Genomic DNA, 27,958 nt, shown 5'->3' with positions numbered 1-27,958 from the left:
TTCTGGATATATTACCCCTAATGGAGTGAAAAACACACCAATGCGGTATATAAAGAGGTCTTAAATTAACGTAATATTTTAAGTTAATCTCCAAATTTATTCATTTTCCACGCGAGCAAAGCCACGGGCAACTGATAGTTTAGTATAGATGTTCAACTCATACTTTATTTGTTAGTATTTTCGTAAAATTGTAAGTTTAAATATATTCGGATTCGAAAGATAACTGAAGCATATGCCCTTCAAATAATAAAATAAATAATTTATTAATGTCTTATGATTATGACATCAAATCTAAAGTATGTGAAGTAAAAGTCGCCATCTACAAAAATCATCTAAAGTTTATGAAATATTACATGCATCACTTATGTGTAAATTAGCGCAGAAACACAGAACACCGAGTAAATTTTAATATAACCATTAAACGCAATAAATTTCAAGTGAGAACTTGAGTTCGTAATGACGTGACGAGTGACGACTGACGACCCGTGTTTACATTGACATTTGACATTTCGTCTGGCTGTTTACATTCTACAACACAATGTGGTATATAACCTATAAATCGACATATTAACAAGTAAGATCTAGACTACCAATCTAAAAATAAACAGACAAGCTAACATCTGCATTGGATGTTGAAATCGAATTTAGTCCCAAACCTATTACGCGTACGGCTTTTCGTTAGCGCAAATATTTATCTTCATCAATATTTTTATTCCAAACGAACCATGTCTCTAGAACAAGCAAAACAAGTAGCAGCATATCGAGCAGTTGATGAATTTGTCCAAAACAATAGCATTTTTGGCGTTGGAAGTGGATCAACGGTAGTGTATGCCGTGCAACGTTTAGCAGAGCGTGTGGAAACTGAAAACCTTAAAGTTATATGCATTCCTACATCATTTCAAGCAAAACAATTGATAAACAAACATAACCTAGTGTTGGGAGAACTTGATACAAATCCTGAGATAGATGTTACCATAGATGGTGCCGATGAAGTTGATTCAAATTTGACCTTGATCAAAGGAGGTGGAGGTTGTTTATTACAAGAAAAAATTGTAGCATCATGTTCAAAAAAACTTATTGTAATTGCCGATTACACAAAAGACTCCAAAAAATTAGGTGATAGATATAAAAAAGGTATACCCATTGAAGTGATTCCAATGGCCTATGTTCCTATTAAAAATAAAATTATTTCATTGTTTGGAGGAGAAATTAAATTAAGAAGTGCTGTTGCCAAGGCTGGTCCTGTAGTAACAGATAATGGAAATTTCATTTTAGACTGGATGTTTGCTGATCAAGATTTGGATTGGGAAAAGGTAAATAATGCCATTAAAATGATTCCTGGAGTTGTAGAAACTGGATTGTTTGTCAAAATGTGCTGTAAAGCATACTTCGGGCAGCCTGAAGGCACTGTAAAGGAAACAAATTAAATTAATCTTCTATAAAATCTACATTATAAAAGTTATTAAAGAATCTATAGCTTAAGCAATGTTCTAATGTAAGTAAACTAAAAATTCGATTTTTTTATACTAAGGACTGGGTCCATACTTTTTTCTTTTCAGTTTAATATCTCAGTAAGCACAAAAAATTTTTTTATATATATTTATTACTTCTACTACATTAAAAACCAAAACTTCTAAGACCATTATTTATTGTAAAAAAACCAAGATAATCTTTATTAATAAAAATTGTTAAATTTCATACTGGAATAAATTTTAAATAATAATATTTATTCCAATGTAAATTTAGTCAATAAAAATATGAATTGCGATACAAAACATGTATCAAACTAAAAAGTCCATAGTCACATATTATAAGTATGTCATTTATAATTTTAATACTAAACTAAATTTTTGTATCTTTACGTTACAAATAAAATATGTGTAATATGTTTTGAGAAAACCAGTTTTATAATTCAATATGAGTTATTTTGTGCTGAAATTTAGCCATGACTGTTGAGTATATTATTATTTCATATTAAAGTTTACACAAAGCATTTTACAGAAAAATATCTTTAAGTCCAGAGTGATTGTAATTACTACAAGTGATGAGTGTATTGCTATATTATAAAAGGAGTTATAAATAATGTGCAAATAAACTTATGAAATTAATTCTGTTATTTTTTTTTTTTAAGTTTATTGATGTTTTAAAATTTGAACTTAAGAAGTTGACCTTAAATATTATAAATGTTTAAGCTACTATTCAAATATTCATAATTTTAAATATTTTAGTAAATGTCAAGTTATTAACAATTTCACTGAAAAATTAATAATAATGAATAAAAATACCATTTGATTCATATATACCTTTAATTAAAATAGTTTTTTATAATATAATTAGAAATTTATAGTTTATTAGGCTTTTATTTTATAATAGTAAAATACTTTGAAAATGAGATTTATAGTATCAGTCATAATGTTTAGGATATGAGGAGACAACAGTTTGGTGCAGTGATAGATTCTTAGAGAATACAGACTTAATATTAGATTTTTAAACACAGCTCACAGGAAACCAGTAAAAATAAGTATACCTTGATATTTACTGGTTTACCTTGATATTACATAAATATTTAAAAGGACTGCTTTTACTACAATCAGAAAGAATTATAACTGGTAATTATTTATTAAATTACTAAATATATATTGTTAAAATCATTTGAATTTAAAACCAAGATATAATACTATACTGTATATGTTAATATTAGAATTAATCACTTATTATAGTATACTTATCAACTATGTTAATTACATAAAATACATAATTACAGACTCAATTTGTGCAAGAAAATAAAGTATATTATAATAATTGATGTTATAATTTTTTTTAATTATTAGTAGAGGCTTGTTTTCTTCATTATTCTTAAAAATTCTTCTTGGTTGATTTCACCATCACCATCTCTATCAGCTTCATCAATCATTTCATGCAATTCCTCATCAGTTAAGGTCTCGCCTAATTCCCGTGCCACTCGTTTTAGGTTTTTGAATGAAATTTTACCTGAAAATAGTTTACAATATCAAAGTTATTAATTTATTGTAAAAAATCAAACGCTATACTAAAGATTCAGATTAGCCATTAAAGTTAAAATTTATCATAAAATAAGTTCTACATACCTGTTTCATCATCATCAAATAATTTAAAGGCTTTCATAATCTCTTCTTTTGTATCCTTTTCTGCCATTTTGACAGTCATTAAATCCATAAAATCCTCAAATGATACTTTTCCATCGCCTTTATCAATTTCTGCAATCATTTTCTTGATCTCTTCTTTTTTTGGTTCAAACCCAAGAGCCCTAATAGCAACCTTTAGCTCCTTTGTATCAATTTTGCCTGTGTTCTCAGTGTCAAACAAATCGAAAGCTTCCTTTATATCTCTTCTTTGCTCTTCCGATAGCTCGAATTTCGGGCCCGATTTCTTACGTACTCCACCGGGCTGGGCATTGTTGGAATTCGCGTTCTTTTTTTGAGAACTACTAATAGCAGTTGTCTGAAACATGTTACGACAAGTTAAGGTAGAAATAAATATGATTACATACTTTTTACTTAAGGCTAATTTAATCGATATTTCTAACGAATATTACAAACCATTATTCAGACAATGAATATGAGTTGGTGCACTCAATACTCTTTCAAATGTTTTAAATGAATTAAACAAGCTACACCCACAATGTCCGGAGTGCTTTATATTAGAATTTATTCACAATTCACAAACAAACAACAATAATATTTCGAAATCTCGCGCAAGTGTCAAAATTAAAGTTGACAATATTCGATATATTCATTTGTTGTCAAATGATAAATGTCATGAACTCGTCGAGCACACCACAGACTAATTAATATTAGAGGAGGTAGTGTGATAAGCAGAGACATCAAAACCATTGACCTCTCAGTTACACTGAGTCCCATATAAATATATGACACTAATATCTTAACCAAGGATATTTGAAGGCTCATTTAGTTCGAAGGTATCATGTTATAATTAACTAGCGTTTACAATCTCATAGACCGATGGGAGTGCATGAGCAATTAATATGCTCGAAGATATAAGGCACGTGAGCACTAGCTTCGTAGGCACGTGCTTTTTAAGGCACGACAGTGTATTGAATAATATACAAAAACTATTCAATTCTATGTCATTACTGAAACAGTTTCAACATAAACCCCCAATGCCTATTATTGGCCTGAACTGAATAATGAATTATGAAAATAGATGAAGCAGAAAAAAATAGTCATACTGATATTAAAATCTTTTTTCTGCATTTACCGGATTCATAAAATAATTGCTAATCTGATTGATATAGAACTTTCACCATATGACAAACTCTTTGTAGTTTTAGGATGGTCATGAGAATACGGTACCTACGGTTATTATACGGCTCACAGCCCAAAATATGCGGCAATATATGTATTTATATTTATTTTTAATAGATAGACTGCCAACACCACCAATATACTAATAATATAAGAAATATTACCCATTCCTTACAATTTCAATTAACCACTAACCTTGGGAACTAAAATGTCCCTTGTGCCTACAGTTACGATAGACTTCCAACACCACAAATAACCTGACAATATAAGTAATGTATAGGCAATATTGCCTTAGTGTAAGTATTAGGCCGCAGATCCAGAGTTCAAACCTCGGTTTGGGCCGAAAAAAACTTGTGTGTTTTTATCGTAGAAAAATTCTGTAGATAACAGCCCGGAGTTTGTCAGAACGTGTGTTCAAGCCCGTGCATAAGAAAGCACGTAAAGCCGATCCCGCGACTGACAATTCCGGTCGTGTTGAATTCGCCGTACTACCGCATAATGAAATTGAGTTATTACGGACCGCATCTGTGTTTCATCGCTTTTATTAATATATATATTTTTTTTCTTTAAATTATTATTTTAGTTTTTTTAATTAACCAGAACATAATAAAAACTTGTTTGTAAAATGTTTTTTTTTTCTTTGAACTTTATTTTTAACTTTATCGAAAAATATATTTATCCGTTATTAAAGAACACTACCACGTTCTATTAATCTTTTTCTGGTATTGCTGTCTGTGTTAACTGACTTGCTTGCCTCATCATTTTGTTCCTTTCATTCCGGCCAAGTGTTCTTCCTGTAATTATTTTTTTCTTGTCTCATGTGTACATATGGTAACGTTATCTATCCTGAGAGCACATTGTCCAAACTATTGGTTTTTTCAAGCGTTGTCGCTTGTGGACATTGCTATCATTAACAATCTTCTCCTGTCGCTTCAATTTCGCCTTCTCTAAACGTTTCTTTCTTTGTGTAGTAGTTTCTTTTTTATTTATGTTGTTGCCACGAGCATGGACAAAAACGGTCCATCTCCCCAAATGCCAAAGGTCCATTGTAGGAGAATTAGGGCTTCAGTACAACATGATGCGCCCTGGTGCGCTGAGGCGCAACGTTAGCAATATGACACGTTTATACACCCACCCATAGCATTTAGCCCTTGGCATTGGGTCATCCATCTAATCCATCTAATCAAAGACAGATCCTGGTTACCATCTATCACCCAAAGTACTCGTCAAGACAAATCAAGCAAGCCCACATTCGATCAAACGAGCATCGATAATTGGGGTTGTGTCGTTTCATTACAGAGTTCCTATGACCACCTTCCAGATCCATCATCAGACCTTGGTTACCATTACAAGACAAACTACTCGTCAAGACAAATCAAACGAGCCCAAACTCGATGTGGTTTTCGTTTCATTGCGGAGTTTCTATGACCAGCTTCATCATCAGATCAGCACCATGTCATCATAATATTGCACTGTCAAGCGATTTACATATGTATGCACAATTTCAACTCAATCGGTAACCGGGAAGTGGATCAAATTTAATTTGTAAGATTTGATGACAAAAGTAGGGACAGGTAGATGAAGCTAAATAAAATCTTGTAAAAAAATGATAGGTACCTTAACTCAATTGATTCTATATGAATTCAAAGCAAAATATTGTTTGTTTAGGTACGCTCAGTGGTTAGAACGTGTGCATATTACCCAACGACTGTAGGTTTAAGCCCAAGCACGTACCGATGAATTTCCATGTGCTTAAATTGTGTTTATAATTCATCTCATGCTCGTGGTGTAAGAAAAAATCGCGAGAAATGTCCAATTTCACTGAAATTCGGCCACATATGTATCCACCTTCTCGTTAAAGGGAGAGTAGGCCATCGCTCAACATTGGGGTTCATACACGTTCGTGTATGAACATCGTTTCGGGAAGTAGACTTTACCGAGAACATTATCAAAATATAAATTAATAATTAATTATTAAAAAAGTAAATAACGCCGTTACAAATAAAACAAACTTTTATTATTGAAATTATATTTCGTTTATTGTAAAAAATCTATAATAATTATGAAAAATTTAATTGAATATAATATAATACATTTTTGTTCATTGACCCGAGTCAATATATTTTTCGTCACGGTACAGACGGTAGAGTTCCGACGGACTTCATGAGGTGATAGCAGTGAGGGAGTCGACTCCTGTGACCGATCTTCTGCAGGGTGGCGGCGGCCTGCGCCAGCATGCCGGCGCGCTCGCCCGGCGCGGCCAGCACCGCCGCCGGCAGGTGTTTGCACGCCATGTACAGAGCCACCGCCCGCTCGCCTTCGCCGCCACCGCCTTCCAGGGCTCGTTCTTTTAAATATAAGAAACTCGCCTTTAAATTGTATGAAATTACGCATCCTCCCGTTTTATTATAACCGGTTTCACCATACGCGTCAAAGTTCTACCATGCCAAAATATTTTATACTATAATAATAACTAAATTATTATCACGTTGTAGTGGGATTTGGCGTTTTTTTTACCACCTACTCAACATATTTCCCCATTTTCATACATTTTAATTCAGTTCATATCAAGTGTTTTTATTTCTACTACGAGGTGAATCTCATTAATGCCCGACCTCATTTATAGATGGCAAGTGTTGTTTGAAAACAATTCCTATAATCGAACGTATCATCCTTACATAGCTTAAGTTCGAAGTTTGAAGACATTACACTGCTGTTTAGTATTTGTTAGAGTCATTCATAGTGAACAGTATTGAATCTATAAACATTAAATTAATTCAAACCAAATGAGGTAAGTCACTTCAAATTGCAAAAATTGCAATTGAATGTGTGGAATAAGAATAAATAATACCAAATGAAATGTTTTACCTTTTCCGCATATAATTGAAGACCGATTTAAACGTGGACGTAGACTGCCATCCAACAGTTGTTGCGTGCGACGCGGAGCCGCGCCCGCCATCATACGACAAACTGCCGAGTGCAGAAATACACGCGATGTCACCCACTGGATAAAAACAAATTATTTATTATTATACACATCCTTTATAAATACATAAAATACCAAATAATTTATTATTTAATATATATAAGTACCCAATAGCAAGTTTTGAAATAAATGAAAGATAATGAAAAGATCTAGAAACATCTTTAGTTTTATATGTTAAGCAATAACTTTGCTTCCTTTTTTAAACATATTGTAGGGAACAGTTTGATATTTGACGAAGTTGAAGTTATATGTATGAGTATACCGAGTAAGTGCTTAAAGTAAACATGTATATGTAATATTTATGCAAATACATTGCATATTAAATTAAATTAAATAAATCATTCATTATTTACATTCATACTACTCATCTCACATGTAAAAAATATCAATAAAAATGAATCTTAAGAGAACGAGTAAGGAACAATCCTGGATAAAAAGCCGTTTTTAGAGTAGAAGTTAGTCAAGGAGTGTATCAACGTCGCCAGGTACCGGTAAGGTCTGCGAGAGTCGCCGCAGGGAGTGCAGGTCCCGCTGGAAGGCGCGCAGGTGTCGCGGCGCGGCGGGCGGCGTGGCGGGGGGCGCGGTGGGCGGCGTGGCGGGCGGCGCGCTCGCCTCCCACGCGCCCGCGCGCACCTCCAGCACCCAGTCGCAACACAGCACCTGCAGCAGCTGCGCGACACCGTGTACGTGTTTATACACAACAAATACAAAAATATTTAAAATATTTAAATGCAGATACAGTAAACTTCATATGTTAAGTATTACTTTATATATAAAGCTGACTGTACCTCAGATTACCAATTACATAGAAACATCTAAAATCGAATAAATATAATTGTTTGAATCATGCATTTCGAAAAGCCATTAAAATATAATATAATATTATGATAAGCAAAGCGCTAAAAGCATCCAAAGTATTTATTATTAAAGTAATTATATTAAATGTTTCTACGTACATATGTTATTTGTTACTTTACATACTGCCTCATCGTCAACATTCGCTTGTCCTACAGTACGAGTCAGCGTAATATGTTTTATATCACAGCTAGATAAAGAATTTACTTAACTTTTTGCGAGCTAAGTGCAGAAGGAGTGCAACGACTTTTACGAATTGAGATGCGGCAGCTCAATATATAAATAATAAGTGTGGTGAAAAATAATATACAAATAAGAAAAGTAAAATCTTACCAAATCCAACACAAAAGTAACAGCACAAATAAGTCATGGCATGCGATGAATGCAACTAAAGCGAGATTTGCCTTGTAGTAATATTGCACATTATACAAAGAAGTGCAATGCAACTACAATGCACTCCCGCAATAGTCAATCTCCAAATAGACTTATTTACAAAACATAAAAAAAAAACTTAATAAACAACCAAAAAATATTTAATTATATAAAAACTTAGAACCACTCACTTAAAAATATAACAACAATTAGCTGATATAAAAATTAAAATTTACGTATATAAGTTATGTGTCATACCATCATAAGTTGTGTGGGTTTCCGGCAACAGTAATAGGCCAATGAATCTGCTAGTCTGGCTCCAGCAATGTCGCACACCTATAAAAAAAAAAAAACAAATTATATTATTATTACTTTTCATTCTAGTGTTTTGATTTTACAGACATTAATAGACAATTTAATTGAATTACTACTAACTATATAAAAAGTGTAAAAATTGTTTTAATTTTATTAATTTTATTTATAATTTATAAATACATAAAATCAAATATTGTCTTAAAATGGCACAAATAAAACCATTCCAAAAAGAAGTTCGGCGCCCCAGGGAATAAACAAATAAAAATTATAGTGAATATTGAAACAACATAAAATTAAAAAAAAAAAAATGGCCTAATCGGTTTCGTTCCCCGCGATCATTCTCATGGGAGTCTAGCCATCTTCATCTATATTATAGTAGACAAGCATGCAAAACACACACACACAAACCAAAATGCACAATCTATTTCCTCAGTCTGATAATCCGATGGGACGCAAAATCCGACTTGACCGGAAAGAATTCAAACTTCGCGCAATTACTGAGAATCTTTCGATTGAAAACCAAATAACTATTTATCGGCCAAGCCTGGGATTTGAACCCAAGATCTCGAGATCAGGGACCTTATATTTAACCACATAATAATTATTAATTAATATAAATTATTATTATTATCTTATTAAATGACCGACTTTCAACTATAATAGTCCATCGTGACCACTAGCCGTCTGCACAGGAGATATTATAGTTGCATTACAGTACATTTTTGTGCAAAAACACATGCACTCTCTGCTCCCTCCCTCTTAGTGAGATTATTTGGCAATCCAACATGGCCAGAAGTCTTTTTGATTTTTGTATTTCTTAACAGAAAAACACAATGAATAAAACTGACCCAACACGGCACCTGAGGTCTGCAGCTACACAAATTAGGCACAGCACGGAGCACCACGGTAATATTAAAAAAATATTTTTTTAATATTTTTTTATTATATATATTCATTTATTATATATATATATAATAATTGATTACACAGCATACCTTGAGTATTGTCTCCGAAGTTCTTGCAATGGAGGCTTCATCTCTGCACTGAGCGAGGCTTAGAAGACCGCGCCGACTTTTGTACGCCGCGTGAAGAGCCCTGAGACATCATCACAATAGAAATACTTGCGTGTTTACATTACGACAGACAATAGTTATTAATAACGCATGTATAAACTATACATGATGTTTTATAAACATCGCGGTTATTAGAATTCCTAAGCCATCACACGTAGTCGAGCTATGGACGTTTGAAGAACTATTCGATTTATAATAACTATCTGATACCCGTTTGTTTCGCTGGATAAAAAAGTGGGCAACATCAACAAAATTTAAAAAAATATAAAAGATACCATCTAAGGACAATTCCACGTCGACTGGTCATATTTTGATACTGATAAATTCAGTGGTTTGGTTTTAAATGTTTTAAATCCATAAAAAATATTACCATAATCAAAAATATATCATATATAAGGTAAGTATGGATTAGATACTAAATTTAAAATACTTGTTGAAGTTAATAGGCATTTTGATATTGTTTTTGCTGCTTAGAGCAGGTAACTAATAATAATTCTTCCTTATTATTAGGATTCGTGAAAATCTTTTGATAAATTGTAAATTGATGACAGAAGGTGATATTTATATACCCGGGCAAAGGATCTTCACAGTTGGTAAGTTCCTCCGGCAGCAAGTTTAGTTTATCACCAATTTCAGCGGCATTTTTAGAGTCCGCCAGCAGCCAAGTCGCCGCCACTCCGACGATGTTTGCCCACCACTCCATCACTGGGTCCCAGCAGCCTGATTTATTTTGTGATTAATTCAAAGTATACAACAGATATTTTTTCGTATTTAATTCAAATTAAATATTATCCTTTTATAGTTAGTACAAAATAGAACCTAAAATAATTGTTTGCATTTTCCTAGTTACATAGACCTCATATATATTACAATAGTTTACATAGTCCCCAAAACATTAAATTATTTTTTATATACATTTTATACAGGATGAACCAGTTTCATAATATTTGAAAAGCCCAGTGATTTCACACGAACGATGTAAGTGCTTATTGCTGTTTACTGGAACACAACATACGAAGAGACTAGCGTTTGAACTACAGACTCTTAGTTCCGGCCCTCGTAACCATTAAATGAAGACTTAATTGTTATGTATCTATAAGTTAAAGAAACTATAATTATATGTGCAAACATTATGGAATGTTACTTTAAATTAAAATTTAATAAATCAAGAGGCATTCGTAATATAATGTTCATGTTGATATAATGTAATCCAATGAATTGTCAGCCTTAGGAACTAAGATGTTTTGTCTTGTGTTAAATTAACTCACTCGCTCTCCAAACTGAAACATATCAGTTATATCAAGTATTCCCTCATGATATAATTAATATGTAACAACAAGCTGTGCCCGCGACTTCGCACGAGTTTGAATTTAACAAAATTTATTGTTCAGTTTTTACTATAACTTATTAATTCTGTAGTAGGCAGCTTTTGTGATAATAAATCGTTGGTGGAAGGCACCCGACGTGACGGCGCAGTGGTGCCATGCGCAAGGACTGCGAACAGTACTGGACAATATTTGGACATTGCAGGGTGAATTTATTATTATTATTAATTTATACATAATTCTAAAACAAAAGCAGCCTAAGTTACTCCTTATTACATCAGTTATCTGCCAGTAAAAGTCCCGTTAAAATCGGTCCAGCCGTTCCAGAGATTAGCCGGCACAGACAGACAAAAATTGTAAAAAATGTTATTTTGGTATATGTACCGTGTATACATACATATGCATTTAGTAAAAAGCGGTTGTTTTAATATAACAAACAGACACTCCAATTTTATTATATGTATAGAATACATTGCAAAAACATTGTGTAATAAGCCACCCACCTGTATGGTGCGGTGCATCGGTAGAAACGTCGTCAGTGATCAATTTGATCATATCCAGTACGTCGCGAGTGTTGCTGCGTTCGTCGGCACAGAGGAGCATTTGAAGACTTTTCTGGAGCAATTCCAGGTGATAGGCCTGACGAGATTTAATTCGATATACACATCATTTATTACAATTGTAAGTTTTCCTAACTTTAATAATAATATTAGGTACATTTCATGGAAAATCAGCGGGTATTGAAAAATGCATACTTGAGTTAAAGTGGTTTCCTCTTTCATTCGCAAATCTTTCGATCTCAAGAGGCCAATAAACACAAATATATAACTTCGATATTAAATTGAAGGAATATTATAGGTGGAGATCTAGAATAAAAAATGGTATTCATTATGGATACGTAAAAAATGACGTTTTTAAAATACCGGTGATGTTGCTATCGGAACGATAAAAGTAAAATTAAAATACATAGATATTAGTAGTTAATTAAAATAGTGCTGATTATAAATGAACATATATCAATCAAAAACAGTTTGCAGTAGAATCAGCAAATAAAATGGAATATGTTAATCTATGGTTTTTGTATTTTTACTTTACTCCTTTGATTGCAATAGGGTGAAGATGAAAACGCGTAAATAGTATAAGTACCCTCATAGCGTAGGCCAGCGGGTCGGTGGTGGTGGGCAGGCGGGAGAACAGCGCGTGCGCGGGAGTGGAGTCGTAGGCCCAGCGCCGCGTGCGCAGGTAGCGCTGGCCGCGCGCGCTCGTCGCCCAGCGCACGCGCGCGCCGCCCGCGCCGCCCGCGCCCCCCGCGCCGCACCACTCCCAGCAGCGGCACACGCACAGCCGCAGGTAGTAGCTGCAAGTATGTTACCCCCCGCCACTTCAGCACGTCCAATATACATCGAATGTACACTAAGAAATAAGGGCTTACGATAACGATTAACTGCCAATCGTCTATATTTGATTTGAAATATTCGCTGCCAACGGTTTTACTTGCTTTCCAGACTCTGGGTTGCTATTGATAATTTCTCGTCAAAAATAAATAATATATTCTCTGATAACTGTCTGAAATGAATGTAACAAATCGTTAATGTTATAACTTACCCGCACAGCCAGTTCCCAATTTTTGGCAAGTAATCCTTGAATACCAATGCAGCGGTGACGTAGGTTTCAGCTAGAAGTTGCTTGTTTGTCGTAACTTCAGCTAAATTGACCGCCTGTAATGCTAAGAGTACACGTTCACTGCGTCCGCTGTCGCCCGATAGAATCTCGAGTTGAGCAAGGCGATGTGACACGGTCGAAACTTCGGCTGCCCAGTGTTGAGTCGCTCTACGTGCAGGGCTGTACGAACGAGGAAACATATTAATCATAGTAACATTATTGAAGATCATCATCATCATATGCCAATATAATCTACTGCTGTACATAGGCGTCTCCCAAAGAGAGCTTAAGCTGTCGGTTCTCCGCACTCCGCGTCCAGTTGGTTCCAACTTTTTGAGGACATTGGCCACGTAGGCTTTGCCGCTATTCGGCACTTTACGTTTATCGATTTGCGTTCACCAATCTAGAGCTCATCTGCTCCAAAGGCCTCGACATACGAAACCAGCTCACTGCCACATCAGTCTGTTTATTTTGCTTGCTATGTTGCTATGTCTAGTTCTTCTTTAGGTAATCTCAAAACTAATTTTATGACACTCCAAGCATAACTCTAACGATAATACATTGAGCAACTTTCTTTTGTGGACTAACACCGCAGTTACTGTCTGCATTTTGGAACTTTATGTAGGTAATGTTAGGTGATGATTTGACGAAGGATGTCAAAAGTTCATCCCAAGCTAATTCTTTGATCGGCTTCCATCTCAAAGTTAAAGTACCGGGCTGTATTGAGGATGTTACAGAAACTGATAAACTGATTATACAGTTGATTCAAGCCATGTACATATCATCGTTTGAAATTGGCATATAATATGATACAAATTTAATGCACTGGTATAAAAGCGAGGCATAGGTAGTTATCATACAAAAGAGAGTAGAGAATAAATAGCATAATTAATAAGCATTTGTAACAAAAGAAAACATGTTTACCTGTCGCCCCATATGTCACCAGCTCTTCTTGCAAGAAAACCACCGAAAGGCAAACGCTGTAGCACTTGTCTTAACGCTGCAGATGCTAATGCAGAATACTTGGCATGACCTTGCCCACCACTCGCTTGAACACTCTTACCACAAGAAGACAATGCTCGATGTAGTTCTAAGCGTGCATTTGTTAGGTCTTTCTAAAAACAAATATTAACTTTAAACAGACGAAAAAAAAAAATCACAATTCATTCTATACTAATAACTTATATTATAAACGCGAAAGTAGCTCAGTCTGTTATCTCTTCACGCTTAAATCGTCAAACTCCTCTAGGGGAGGTGACGGTTTGTGTGCTACTGGTAAAGTTTCGCGCGACTCAAGCCGCAGGTTCGCCAAGTAAAATATAATAGACCGAGACACCTTCATTTAACGAAAAACCTTCAACTGGTATCTGGGGTGTACATGAGTATAAACAAGTCATTCAAAACTTATTTTTCTGAACAACTGTTTAAATTTTGTTTATTATGTGAATTGCTGAATTTTGTATGTTGTAACCTTTTATTTAAAGTGAAATTAGGGAATATTTACCTTTTTCATATAATCATGCGCTTGTCGTTTATGCTTATAAAAAAGGCCAGCCTCTTTGGACTGTGATTTAGGAACTGAGTCGCCATAAACCAAGAGTTTAATTAAACAGCCTCCAAGAACGAAGAAATTAACGAGATATATTAATAATGTGTTAAATATCCAATTTCCCCAAGATAAGGTACTTGAACCTGAAAATAATTTAATTTTAAATGAACTCATGAGTCATTATTTTTTTAACTAGTCATTGTATAAGACCTCTTTTGTGTATTATAATATTGACTAATTTCATATTTTTGCCTTTTTAATTTTTCATTGTTTTCCCATCTAATTTAACCATGTTAAAATATGAGCTAAAAAATTATATGTACAACCAATATTTTCTTTTCCTCATAAGTTTTTTTTAAAGAATTTTGTCATGGGACAATAACTAATATTGCACAATTGTCATATTTCTATGTTTGTTCTTACCACCTCAACATTTAAGTGAAGTAACAATTACATTCATAACATATGTTTGAAGATTAAAGACAGTAAATCATTTAAATTTGATATGTTATAAAAAAAATTATACACTAAAAACTTTTTAGTTTCATATTTCTCAAAACCCTTGTTTTGTCCTTTACACCCTTTGTAATCCAAAGTGTTGATTTGTTCTGTTGCTTGATCATTTTTAATTTGTCATGTCATGATAACCACCACTTTAGCCTCTTTCAATCTCCGAAAAGTAAAATACCAAACATACATTTACATATTCTATTTTCTGATATCTCTACTATATTATTATGTACTACAAACAGTTCTTAATCCATATATTTCTATTAATAGTATAACACGCCACTTATATCTACTTTCAAACTTCCAATAACAACTTAGTTGATATAACATTTTTTTTTTCATAAAGCTATGATGAATACTTGTCAGTTGGTCGTTATGTTGAATAGATCATTCAAAATATTGACTAATTATGTCATTTCAATTCAAGGTTAAACGTGTTTATATGTCTTTACTCCTGTTTATTGGATTATGCCATACAATGAAAAGTTATTACTTTATCTATTAAAAACAAACCCTTACCATAACTATCATCTGACAAAATTCTTCTTTGGTCAACTCTTGTTGAATAATCATTAGTAAAAGATTCAGACATAATTCCTCCAAAGAAAATACTGAACGGATTAAAGGCAATTAGTCCAATCATAAAGGCACACAAGGCTAATCTCGAATGGTCTCCCATTCCCATGATAATTTTTGAATATTTCTCTTCCATCTGCAAATAAATAAATTACATTTTATTTAGGGTAATAAATTATGCAAACTAATATCATAAATGCGAAAGTAAGTTTGTTTTTCTTACTCTTTCATGTCTTAACTACTTATCAATCATTATGATATTTTGTAACAGAGGTAACACCTCAACCTCCCTCTCAACATGATACAGAAAAAGCTACAATCGGTTACTAGTTCCAAATTAAATTAAAATATCTACAATTTTTTTTTTATTTTAACTGATATTCTGTGAAACACTACATTCTCACAGAATATCAGTTAAACAACAGATTCTTATTTAATATCTCATTGGCATAATGCTCTGTCATCAAGTCTTGGTGCTGCAGTTTAGATAGAAAACAGATAGCTTCATTAGTCTACATCAATAAACAATGCAAAACACTTACTTTACACTCTGGCGATGAGGGTGAATCACTATCCATACCCTGAGAGCAGTGATAAGGTGATGAGATGTCACTGTGTGGTGGAGTGTATGGTCCGTCAAACACAAGTTCCTTAACCCCTGACTTCTGACAAGCAAGCTTAAGAGCTACGTTTTCTTGCTTCAATCTAGTATTTTGATTTTGCAAGTACTTAATATAGTCTATAGTTTTTCTTAATATTGCAGATTTATTTAACTACAATAAAAAAACAATGATAAATCAAAGCTGTTATCTTTTTTATGTTATGGGTATGCAGATAGACAACAGCATGGTAAGAAATATTAACTATTCCTTACATCACACCAATGCACCATCAATCTTGAGAGCTAAGATGTTATGTTCTTTGTGCCAGCAGTTACATTGGTTCACTCACCCTTCAAACTAGAACACAATAATACTAAGTATTGCTGTTTGGCAGTAAAATATCTGATGAGCGGGTAGTACTTACCCTAATGGGCTTGCATAGCCAGTAATAAATCTAAGGTATATTATAAGAATTTTTATCATAATTTTTGTTATAGGTATTATTTGAACATATAATAGAACATAAACATTAACAGCCTGTAAATTTCCCACTGCTGGGATAAGGTCTTTTCTCGCTTTTGCAGGGAAGGTTTGGAGCATCCACCATGCTACTCCTTATATATTAATTAATACAAATATTAAACTAAATAAAAAGAATGCATTTTGATTACCTTAGCTTCTTCACCAACTAACATATTCTTAAGTTCTACTATTCGATCGTTAATGCTTGTTCTATATCTGCGCTCTATAGCATTATGGGCACTTCGTTTAACTTCTTTGACTTTAGGCGGAGCAGAATTTGGTGTTTGGTTGAAGGAAAATTTGTCACCATCAAGTACAACTGGTATACCTGTAGTTAGCAATGTGGGACCATTGTTACTTGTGAAGAAAGTGTGTATAGGCTGACCCTCACTACCAGATTTTGCACTTGTTATGATTCCTTGACCTATAAGAACATTAGTTGAAATTAATTCAGAATTAATTATCTTTTATTCTTATTTATAATTAAAAGATAGTTAAAAACCTACTCTGTACTGGAGCACTTGTGTACATCAAAGTCTGCGTTTCAGGGCTTATAATATTTGATTGCAATATCACAGGAGAGAAATTAGAATCACTTTTTAAAATAACAGGTGTTACTGCTTTCGTATTATTTGGTAGAAGCAAAGGCTGAGAAGGTTTTTGTGATTTATTTGCTTGATTTAACTGCGACACTTTGTCCAACTGTATGAGTGATCCCTTGCCATTGGGTAGTTTTTGTAAGCTTCCATGACCTAAGTTGACATATAGTGGACTTTGGATCACTTGTTGCACAATCATTGGTGTTTGCGCTGGTTGCTTAGGGCCATGTTGTGTTACATCCGGCAATGGGGTGCTTTCAGCTTCTATATTCAAATTATAACCTTCTTCTCTCCCATAAACACCCAATACAGGACTACTCTTTGGTTGTGGAGCTTGAGTTTGCGACTTTCGATTACGAGGATGTTGTGACACCAAGGGATTCCCCGGTGCATTATAATAAGGTGATAGTTGAGGTGATGAAACATTGGAATTAAATTTCGTATCTATATTCAAAAGACCAGGATCGGGATCCACATAAGCCAGCTCTTCTTCTAATTTTTTCATAAAATCTCCATCACATCCGCTCAGGAAATCTGGAAAAATATATATATAATTCTGAATCATAATTTTATTTTAAATGCCGATTAAATGCACATTACTTGCCTTCTATTTCTGCGATGTCGTGCACATTAAATACGTCGTTATTTAAAAATGATTCTTCAGGCTCCATTTCGGTCGAAATCCTCCAAAACAAATTACTATTGATTTGCGACCGAGCATATGTAATATTTTTGTTTTTTACAGTGTATTACGATTTATTCCATTATACTTGTTTACTAGTACCATAGTACTTTTGATATATTTTGACATGTGACTTAGAACGTCCAATCAAAACATAGAAATTTAGTGGTACGATTCTACGTCACATAAAGCCAGATTCGTTCAAAAATATATTTACATAATACATTTTTTTATAGAATATATATTTAACATTTTGTTTACATTATCAATATTCAGTTTAATAAAAATATACGTCTCTATAAAAGTAAGACCAGTTGATTTTGAATAAAGTTGTCTTTCAATTTTTAAATATAACTCAGTGCCCTCTGTACAGAAACCAAGTTAACTGTAGTCGTGAAAAAAATACTTAGTTCTACGCTTACTAAAAGATGGCGCGTTTTCGTTATAATGAAGTTGTTGAATAGAGTGACAAAAGTGTTATACTACGTATCTTTTGTGTAATGTGCAATTGTGCATATAAAGTACATAAAAATGTATGAAATTTAGATGCCGCTGCTAAAGCTGGAGGTTGAAATTTGAAGCGTGCTAATACCCGATAGAGTGAAACGGATTAGAGAGTGAAAATATACTAATACTTATGTATCTTTAAAAGGCAATATTCTCAGATTATTATTTTAAGTAAATTTGTTAATCCCAATTAATAAATACACAAATAGTAATATCGGACTAGTCTTAGCTTTAGTAGTGTAAAATGATGGAAACCTTATTTCATACGTTTCGGCTAACACTTAGTGTAGAGTAGCCCCATAGTTCCTATTTAATATATATATATATGTTGTGGAGAAGATTCTTATATTATCCACTTTACTGTAATTTGCCACTAGGTGGCGCTGCAGAATAAGTTTAAGCGATTACCATGGCGATTATTAGGTATACATGTATACTTTTAGTTAAACACGGAGAATATTTAAGTACAAGTCGTATTGGATAACAGTTAATAAGCAATTTAAAGGTTCAATGTTAACTTAGTTATTTTATATATATATAAATGGAATTTGCCCAAGGGCATTACATTATTCTTTACCTTATTTTACTACAATCATAATATGTACTTATATCGTATATCTTTGGCGCTACTTTTAAAAGTCATATAAAACTAAGTTAATATAATTAATCTTTTGCGATAGTCAAGTATTCCAGAACCAATCAGGGTCGGGAATGTTTTAAGACCCACGGAGCTCACAATATTGCATGAAAAAAATAAAAGTATTTGGGAAACTTCTACAAATTCCGGTTTTTATGTTGACGCCTACGAAAAAATCATAGCGTTATACAGTTTGTTGGATTTTTAATCCTAAACGATTGAAAGACAACTAGCTAAGCACTTACGGTTAGTTATAATTTTGTAAGAATCTGATTACCTCTAGAAAAATATTGTACGTAATATAACAAAAATAGATATTTAAAATTATTGAGAAATTAAAACCACAAAATCTACAAGTACATAAATTTAGTCTTGTGGTTTAGGTATTTACGAACACTACCACTCATAGTGGCTTTGCACTCGGAAAGTTAAAAAAATATATATGAACCACTATAATGTCTCTACATGTATAAATATCTAAGTACATGTCCTTAAGTCCAAGAAATTCCTTTAATTACATACTACAGATATGTAATGAAGTAGGTAGGGAAAAGTAGGTAGGTATCTAGTAATAAAATATATTAAAAACTAAGCTAAATTGACTTAGTAGAGTCTTCAATTTAAATAAGTTTGGTTGCGTTTCAATTCATTAATATTTTTTTGAAAGGAGGTCATTTAATATTTCTGATTAGAATTTTCTATTGGATTATATATGACAGTACCCAAATTTTTATCATTACAAACCAAATTGCTTATAAAATCATGTGTTGTACTAATTGTAGGTCTACAGTAAATGGTTGATTCTGGTGGCGATAAATTATCCACTAAACAATTTTATCATAACATTTTTACTTTTTATGTCTTACGGTTTTATCCAATTAGAACCTGTGATTTATTTTTGCTGATACGCGACACCGAAGAGGCATTGGTTCATATGTTATTTTATCAAAGGAAATTAAAGTAGCTATATATTTTCTATTTCAATAAATTACTAATAGCAATTGTATGTAATGTTCTTTTTACCCGGCTTAATAGGCGATTTAACCGGATCAACGCGCAATATACTAATTATTGCTCTTTGGTAGTAGTAAGTAGCCTGAGATAGTAGACTCAAGGTAAGAATCATATAGGAAATGTCTATTTTTCTGTTATGATCATCCTATATGATTAAATACTTTAAGTTTGACTAAACACGTAACCTTTGTCTTTAAATCAAAATCTATCTTATGACAACTTTATTATTCACAATTAAACCCGACAGACGTGGTCTTGTCTGTATTAAAATTAATTTTAAATATATTTTAGTATGACTAAATTTAAACTTTAACTAATTTTCGAATTCACCGCAACATATAGATTGTATAATATACCTTGCTTTACAGGTCTAAAGAGAATCAATACACGTCTATTCAAACTCTACAATTATCTCTAACTGTTAAGGCAGCGCTCATAATATTGTCATTCGTAAGGCCGTATTTTCGTTGACTTACATTGCAAAACGAGTCTCTACGAAAACCCCTTTTGTATTAACGATACAATAACCTTTAGGGTGGAAATATTCTATGGATGACAGTTTATTTCCATCCTAAAGGTACATTCCAAATATTAATCATTAATATTTGGAACAAGCTTCATCCACCCAAACTCCAAACATCCAAACTTGCAAACTTTATCTCTCTGTTATATGTATACAAATTGAATAATAATTTTACTAACTCAACTCAATTACAATTAATTAACAAAGTTAATCCACAAATAAATACGTAAGTTTAATATACTTTTAGCATAGCGCATCACCTCTTATAATTTTCTTACGTTATTCATATAAATGTTTTAATATGAAATAAATTAATTTACTTTAACCACCCATTAAATGTTTGTATGGCAGGTGAATACTTAAACACCCATGAATCTATTTCCTACATCAGTAATTTGACATGCAAAAGATAAAGACAAAAGCTTTGTGTAATTAGTCAACTTATTTACAACGTCTATTAATAAACATAAGGAACTCTAATATCATACAACTAATAGGTATCTTAACATAAGAGTATCTTGATTATCGAGATTTATACCTATGGACACATTTTTTTTTATAGAAAACGGTTTTCGTGTAAAAACTTGAATAAAAATAAATAATTAAGGTACAATAAAATCTATAACTTCGGTTATTAAACGTTTAATTTGTATTTATAACATTATATTATCTGTAAATATAGTTCTTACTATAATATTTAGGTACGAGATAAAACAAACTCGATTTAATTTAATCTACTAATAGAGGTACATACATAGCCAACTATAGATATAGTACTTATTTCTACAACTCTACATGACGATCTAGTGCATAACATCATACTTAACTTTATATATAGGCACGAAAGTAGGTATTAATGATATAATCACATAACATATCGTTTAACTAAACAAATCATGAGGTATATTATAAGGCTTATTATCAATAATAATTCACATTCACATTTATAATTATATTGTGTTCCCGACACAAAAAACGTTTTTAAAAACCACCCAACTACCTATTGGATAAAATTTAAATAAGACTATGTGATGTGTTCATAAATTACTAAAGAACACAAATTGTAACTACTGGAATGTCCGTAAAACTTCTAGATTTCCACAAACAAGGCACAATACTGTGACACTTCAGTAGTGCGTGACTACACAAACCCGCGTTGACTTAAAAAAATATTATATGCAAATACTATCAAGTATCTATGGCATTTTCGAACTAGACTAAAGTAACAAATCAGTCTTCAAATAATTACAAAATAAAGTATTAGTATTATTAACTTAAACAATACGATAAAATTATAGCTTTGTTTTATAGTAGTTAACATAACAGAAGTGCAACATAGTTTTTTATACTCAATAAATAAAATAGGCTCTACAACGGGTCTTATTTCTGTTTAAGAAGTTAGCATTGTTATAAGGTACAAAGATTTATTTAGTTTATAATGATATTTAGTTATATTAACATAACTATAATATACTTAGGTAAAATTATTACGTATTAATAAGAAACTTGATATATTTTTTTAATTTAGTATGTTTATGATTGAGCATCCACACCTCTCAAGTGCTTATGAACTTCTTACCTATACCTAAAAAACGTCCGTGCTTGTGCAAATCAATCAATATTCAGAAAAAAGTGAATACAACTAGATATCAACAATGAACAATTATGGCAAATCGCAAACAATGAAATTAATCTAATCCGTAACATTAGGTAGATAGAATATCAATACGTCGCTATATATAGTGATATGAGCTTTATGCACCGCACTGGTCCTTTAAATTAAAATTACCTTCGAAATTAAAAGGATCTTATCGTGCGATGCTGCGGACTAGAGTAAAACTGTAGCGAGCGTGAGGTAATGGCGGCGTTTCAGTCTATAAACATCACAGTCGCGGACAACAAATTGCACAATAACTCGTCTAGGTGGACCTACTCGAGGCACGCGGTGTACTTACTATCATCGTACGGTCACCGCTTTAAGTTACACATTATATGCTAATTAAAGTTAACCTATACATTAACAAAGACGTAAAAGTTATAAAACATAAAAAAAAATACAGAAGAAAATAAACAAACATAAATCACAAAAAGACACTGCCATACCGTCTAACGGAAATTTGATTTCGTTATCAGGTATAAGTAGCGTTTGGAAATAAATAGAGAAGAACAGAGGTAGAAAATGTGTGGCCGCGGGGCCCATTGCAATCGCCCGGCCGGAGCGCCCGGTCAGCGTGGCATGCGCGCGCGGCGCGTCCTACCAGTAACCTACCAATAAGTGCCTTACTTCTAACTTTGTACGCCTAAGTCAGTCTTTTCGAATGTTCTATATGATTTCGCAATATAATTCAATCTCTTTCGCTGCCACAGTCGAGAGCAAAATTGCGAGGTGGAACAATAACACCTGAAGGTGGGTCAGGATCACGTCGACGTGCAACCGATAAGTCCTCAACATGGTCATCGTCATGAGGAATCGGTGATCGAGGCGACTGCGGCGCTGAGCGAGGTGGAGTTCTGGGAGCTAGTGCTGCATGGGCAGCTGCTGCTAAAGCCATAGCATGTAGGGCCTCCCGCCCGCCGTCTCGAGTAGCACCTTCTAAAGCTTGTTGCAAGAATGATGGATCAATAAGCGGCGTCGTTGGTGTTCCGTCTTCGTTGCCTCCAGTCCCACTTAAGCCGTAAGGAAAAGCAGCCCCGTTAGATTCTCTTTTAACTCCGCGACTCATAGGCCGGCTCGTGGTAATGCCCAATTTTTTTACTTTGTCATACAACGTACGTGAGGGAACGCCGTATTTGCGCGAGGCTTGCAGAGCGCTCATTCCATTACGCACGCATTCAATAGCAGACATAATATCTGACCTTGTATATTGCTTGTATCGTTTCCATTCAGGTTTCTGTTGTGGTGGAACATAAGGTGCTAATCCAGCTCTTACATCTTGTTGAAAATTTGCTGGTGGAGGAGAAGGGTGGAAAGATCTCTGGTTGTCATCTTCAAATGATCTTTCAGTGTAAGGTGAATGGGCGTCCTCTGAGCGGTCTGAGCGATTATAGTGTGGAGAAGAGGCTCTGGACGACAATCGGCGTGGTCTATAATCAAAAGGACGTTGCGGACTTATAGGGCGTTCAGATTCATGTGCTGATCCATTGGAGTGTAAGCGTGTTGACTCGTGCTGATTTACAGGGTGGCATACGAGTGATATAGGTTGAGATGAATCAACAGGAGTAGCCTGAGCGAGAACATTTCTTAATATTGGAGTATCACGAGTAGCTAACATGCTTGATAGCTTCTTGCGTTTCAACGGATTCATATCAGCCGAGTCGTACGCGGCTGAGAGGGCAGGAGCGATAGGTGGGGGTGGCCAGCGGCTAGTAGGAACTGGCGGAGATACGCTAGAAGGCGCTGCTGGTACTACACGAGGTGGTGAGGCAGCCGGAGTACGTTCACTACTACCAGGCCGCCGACGTAACTCTGTCATGTCAAACAAACCTTTAACCTCAAGTTGTTCTGCAACTTTCATTATGCGAGGTATATGTGCTTGCGTTACATTAACTTCTCCAGTGTACATGTACTCGAGGAGAGCACGCATTTCAAAATCCTTAACTCCTGGAAATAGGATACTGCAGTGGTCCATGGGCACATCTGCGAGAATTGATTGAAAGTATGGAGAATTTGCAGCAAGCACTACCCGGTGTGCTTTAAATGTGACTTGATCATCAACGACTAATGTACAATCAACGTATGTTTCGACTTTAATTAAAGCCTCTAGGATTTCAACCAAATTTGTCTTATGGTGATTCCATTTTAAGCAAAAAGTCTGCTGCCCTTCGCTGCTCCCCATTTTTCTTAGTTGTGATTCTGTAAATAAAAATCAGAATTAATTTTACATAGAAATAAACCTCTTTCAATTCTTATAAATATGAATAACAATGACGATATTATATTTATACTACTCGAAAAAACATTAATATAGCATAAAAGCAAGTACATTTTTTAATTATATCTCATTATTCATTGTTTTATTTTTTTAAGATGTTTCGATATAAAACATTTATTTAGGTATCTTATCAAGCCTAATTTAATATAAAAGAGGTTATGAACATAAAAAGTTAGTAAGTTTAGTTAAGAATATAAAAGTTAATAATATGAACTAAATTAAGTTTATATTATTTACAATCAAAATGGGTAAATTATCTACCAAAAAGTTCACAAGAAAATGTATGTACACACAATTCATGAAATATAAATATAATTCGTAAGTTTGAGAAAATAACACAAAATTGGCAACAAAATATAAATCATCACTTTAGAAACACACTTTTTAAACACTATATATTTTTTTATATTATTTGAATACGTACCTGGCAAAACGCCTTCATATGTAGAACCTGGATACATCGTAGATATCAATAAACTATAATACTTATTACAGAAACACAAACGAAAAAATTGTTTGAGTACACGATGCGTGCACGTCTCGAGTTAAAAGCACTATGACCGACAGTCAGCGCGAAGTGTGAGCGTATGTCATGAAGGAGCGCGACTGCCCGACTGCACCGCCCTTCCCCATTTACATATATCGCTTTATAGCCCTTCCTTACTGCCAAATTGACTTTTACCTTTTATTCGGCAGGTATATCGAACAGGGGGGAACGACAAAGAACTACCCTTGATCAACTTAAAAAAATTAAAAATAACAAGTCCAGTAGAGGTAAAGAAATCTGCATAATATAAGAGCTACAGCTACATAGCTTGTTTATCATCTATTTAAATCAAAGTAAAGTGCTAATTAATAAAACAAAAATATTTTACAAACCTGTTCCATTATTAATCGATGACACTTAAGTTTCTCTTGAACATTATTTTGATAAATTTACTACAAGCAAAAAAATTAAACTAATTAGAATAATTGAACTTACCGTTTCGAGAAAAAAAATTAGATCCAGTTTCAGGAAAGCCGGTCAAATAAATCTTCTTAAACTTTTTACAAGAGTTCGCATTGGCACTGTACGAAGTTCGTAGCACGATCGGGGGTGGTTTCGCGCGAGAGAGTTAGTTGTGCGCCCTATGGGGGCGGTGTGCTCTTCCGAGCGTCTAGCGGTGACTGTTGGTTGCAGGCTAGCGCTCGCGGTCCTCTCCGCCGCCTTACCCCGCACCTCCTGCGTGCGCTTTTTACGCACGCACCGCGTCGGAGTGCAGTGCAATTGCGTGCGGGCGGAGGCGCGGGGCCGCGGCGCGACGACGAATTGCAGCCCGCTGAGGAGGGCACCCTGCTATGTGTGCGTGAGTGCGCACGAGCATTGTACGCCCGCGTTATGCTCGTGTGCACTATCCACTATAGATTAAAGCCGAAATCGGCTCATAAAAAGCTGTAGCCTCGCCCCGGCCCTTTGTATGCTAACGTTGAACTTCGCATCGTGTCACCGAAATCGAGTATTCTTTTAGTTTGTCTTGCTAATTATCATAAAAATCGAATTAATATGCTTTCCAGCATTTACATTAGATGGGAGGTAGATACTTTCACAAATTATATTAAATAAACTAATGCCTATAACTTACAGCTGCAATTTGTTTAATTACGTAAAAATATAGCATTCGATGCTTATTACGACTTTTAATATAACCTAACAAATTACTTCTACCGAAATAATTCGCGTTTGCAATTTTTTTATATATTTATGTACTTATAATATTTTAGAAAATATGTTTTGTAAAAAAATATTTTCTGACAAGTATATAAAAACAAAAGAAAATCTTTACAATTCAGTACCTTCGATAAAATTAGGAAAAATTTAAAGCGAATGGCTTCAAAACGCAGTAATATAAGTTGCAACAAAATATCATTCGTTGCGTTATTCGTCTCGACGTAAATCGTCCCAAAACTTCCCAAAAGTACGTGAACAAACGCCGTGAAACGGGGTCAATGACACATTGCCTGCGTAGGGAACGCCAAAATAGCGCGAAATGCACTCAAAAATAGATCAAGCTGTGTGCAATATTTTTTGTCTAACAGAACTAGCATCCGCTTAATGTATATGTATCTACACACTCGTAAGTTGATACGAAACGAACAAAACTGAAAGTTTTTAAGGCAATCCAAGAATAATATAAAATAATTCTTTACAAATTATATTTAAAAATACACATATTCTGCTTCGTTCTATTAAACAAAATTATTTTTTAGCCTAGAGCGAAAAACATTTAAGATTAAGTGTGATAGATCAATGGAATATCTAACGTTTTAAAAACAAAGTAAAGGGGGTTTTATTGAATTGGTGATGGGAGGACATCAAATTGTCTATAAATACAATACACTAATAGTACGTTGTGTCAATCTTAATCTATTAATAATTATACGGGACACGCGGATTGTCGAAGTAGCTACGAGCAATAAAGAAAAAGCATTTTAATCAATTGAATCAATCATAAACAAAAACTCATATATCACTAGAGTATAATTTGTTCATGCCGTATTACGTATATAGACAATAATATAATATAGTATATCATATATAGTATATCGTTTTTAAATATGCGATAGCTAAACAGCTAAATTTATTTTCCCATGAAACTATTTATTCAAGTACGAATTCCTGGGTATAAACAATGGCAGCGAATGTCAGCGGCACTCTACTCAAAAGCATTTCGTTGAGAGCTCTTAACGCAATCATTTGCATATCGATGACGTTTTCATTCATTGCATTTGTAGAGGATTCAAATTTTTTGGTTATTATTTAAATTTGTGGGAAATTCTTGTAACGGTGAAAATGATAATAAACAAGGTAACTTTAGTTATTTAGAAAACAAATCTACTTTATAAATGATGTATAAAGAAATGAAAATGAATCAACATTATTAACTAATGATTAGTTGTATTTGCAATAATTTTAATGGGTGTATTAGTTATAACAAACGTAGTAAGAAGTAAAAACAGCGGTCAACCGCACGACCGTTAAATTTGATGATAATTTGGTTATTGCCCCGGAAATACAAATGCAGAAATGCAAATGTGCCTTTGTTAAAATTTCTAACAGTTTCGACCTTTGGCACGGACAAGCGTAATTATTTGTTTTATTGCGATAAATAAAATTATATGAACTATTACACTATCAGGTTAAAAAGAACCACGTTGAATTTGCAATTAAAATTTAAGTGACAATTGATAAACAATACTATTCCTAAAGTAGCATTATGCTAATACCAGCATAAACAGTGACGCGACGCGACCTATCCCACGACGCACGCGCAGCAAAAACTTATGCGAAGCGGGGGTTAAAGAAAAAACTAATAAAAAAGCAATAATGCGATCCCGCATGGTGGCTTGTTGAGTTCCAAAATTGACGCGACTGA

The 27,958-nt window shown here is 33.8% G+C and overlaps 4 protein-coding genes across 5 annotated transcripts; 1 reads left to right on the top strand and 3 right to left on the bottom strand.

The window, feature by feature from the left end:
• The first annotated feature begins 398 nt into the window (after positions 1-398).
• On the top strand, positions 399-2,108 carry LOC125077666 (ribose-5-phosphate isomerase). Its single transcript, XM_047689659.1, has one exon. The coding sequence runs from the start codon at positions 630-632 to the stop codon at positions 1,425-1,427; it is 798 nt and encodes a 265-aa protein (XP_047545615.1). The 5' UTR covers positions 399-629; the 3' UTR covers positions 1,428-2,108.
• Positions 2,109-2,308: 200 nt separating this feature from the next.
• On the bottom strand, positions 2,309-3,759 carry LOC125077758 (caltractin). The gene is made up of 3 exons (XM_047689801.1): positions 3,579-3,759; positions 3,108-3,480; positions 2,309-2,991 (listed from the first exon to the last, which is right to left on the bottom strand). Exons 1-3 carry the CDS (start codon positions 3,579-3,581, stop codon positions 2,828-2,830), a joined length of 540 nt encoding a protein of 179 aa, XP_047545757.1. The 5' UTR covers positions 3,582-3,759; the 3' UTR covers positions 2,309-2,827.
• A 2,565-nt stretch (positions 3,760-6,324) lies between these two features.
• On the bottom strand, positions 6,325-18,064 carry LOC125077634 (sterol regulatory element-binding protein 1). Of its 2 annotated transcripts, XM_047689615.1 has the most exons (16): positions 17,855-18,059; positions 17,158-17,784; positions 16,801-17,075; positions 16,070-16,300; positions 15,471-15,663; positions 14,397-14,584; positions 13,817-14,007; positions 12,836-13,072; positions 12,377-12,587; positions 11,734-11,869; positions 10,475-10,625; positions 9,828-9,927; positions 8,776-8,853; positions 7,780-7,959; positions 7,173-7,308; positions 6,370-6,651 (listed from the first exon to the last, which is right to left on the bottom strand). In XM_047689615.1, the coding sequence occupies exons 1-16, from the start codon at positions 17,919-17,921 to the stop codon at positions 6,434-6,436; spliced, it is 3,219 nt and encodes a 1,072-aa protein (XP_047545571.1). In that variant the 5' UTR covers positions 17,922-18,059; the 3' UTR covers positions 6,370-6,433. The 2 variants fall into 2 exon arrangements, with proteins under 2 accessions (XP_047545572.1, XP_047545571.1); XM_047689616.1 differs by lacking the exons at positions 8,776-8,853; positions 9,828-9,927; positions 10,475-10,625; positions 11,734-11,869 and having other exon boundaries at positions 6,325-6,651; positions 7,780-7,892; positions 12,534-12,587; positions 17,855-18,064.
• Positions 18,065-21,258: 3,194 nt separating this feature from the next.
• On the bottom strand, positions 21,259-25,700 carry LOC125077775. The gene is made up of 2 exons (XM_047689826.1): positions 25,528-25,700; positions 21,259-24,466 (listed from the first exon to the last, which is right to left on the bottom strand). The coding sequence occupies exon 2, from the start codon at positions 24,447-24,449 to the stop codon at positions 22,959-22,961; it is 1,491 nt and encodes a 496-aa protein (XP_047545782.1). The 5' UTR covers positions 24,450-24,466; positions 25,528-25,700; the 3' UTR covers positions 21,259-22,958.
• Positions 25,701-27,958: the final 2,258 nt, after the last annotated feature.

This window comes from Vanessa atalanta, chromosome 4 (assembly GCF_905147765.1).
Source record: "Vanessa atalanta chromosome 4, ilVanAtal1.2, whole genome shotgun sequence".
Lineage (NCBI taxonomy): Eukaryota > Metazoa > Arthropoda > Insecta > Lepidoptera > Nymphalidae > Vanessa > Vanessa atalanta.
Note: the sequence above shows the minus strand (reverse complement) of the source record. Positions and strands in the feature narration are given on the sequence as shown.

What these genes read in the sequence shown, in the direction of transcription:
- LOC125077666 (XM_047689659.1), top strand. Translation starts at nt 630, where the DNA reads ATGTTGAAATCGAATTTAGTCCCAAACCTATTACGCGTACGGCTTTTC.
- LOC125077758 (XM_047689801.1), bottom strand. An exon ending in ATTTGATGATGATGAAACAG is followed by an intron (nt 2,992 to 3,107) that starts GTATGTAGAACT and finishes AACTATTTTCAG; the next exon opens with GTAAAATTTCATTCAAAAAC.
- LOC125077634 (XM_047689615.1), bottom strand. Translation starts at nt 17,921, where the DNA reads ATGGAGCCTGAAGAATCATTTTTAAATAACGACGTATTTAATGTGCAC. An exon ending in TTTGTCAGATGATAGTTATG is followed by an intron (nt 14,585 to 15,470) that starts GTAAGGGTTTGT and finishes AATTATTTTCAG; the next exon opens with GTTCAAGTACCTTATCTTGG. An exon ending in CGATGCACCGCACCATACAG is followed by an intron (nt 10,626 to 11,733) that starts GTGGGTGGCTTA and finishes AAAATAAATCAG; the next exon opens with GCTGCTGGGACCCAGTGATG.
- LOC125077775 (XM_047689826.1), bottom strand. Translation starts at nt 24,449, where the DNA reads ATGGGGAGCAGCGAAGGGCAGCAGACTTTTTGCTTAAAATGGAATCAC.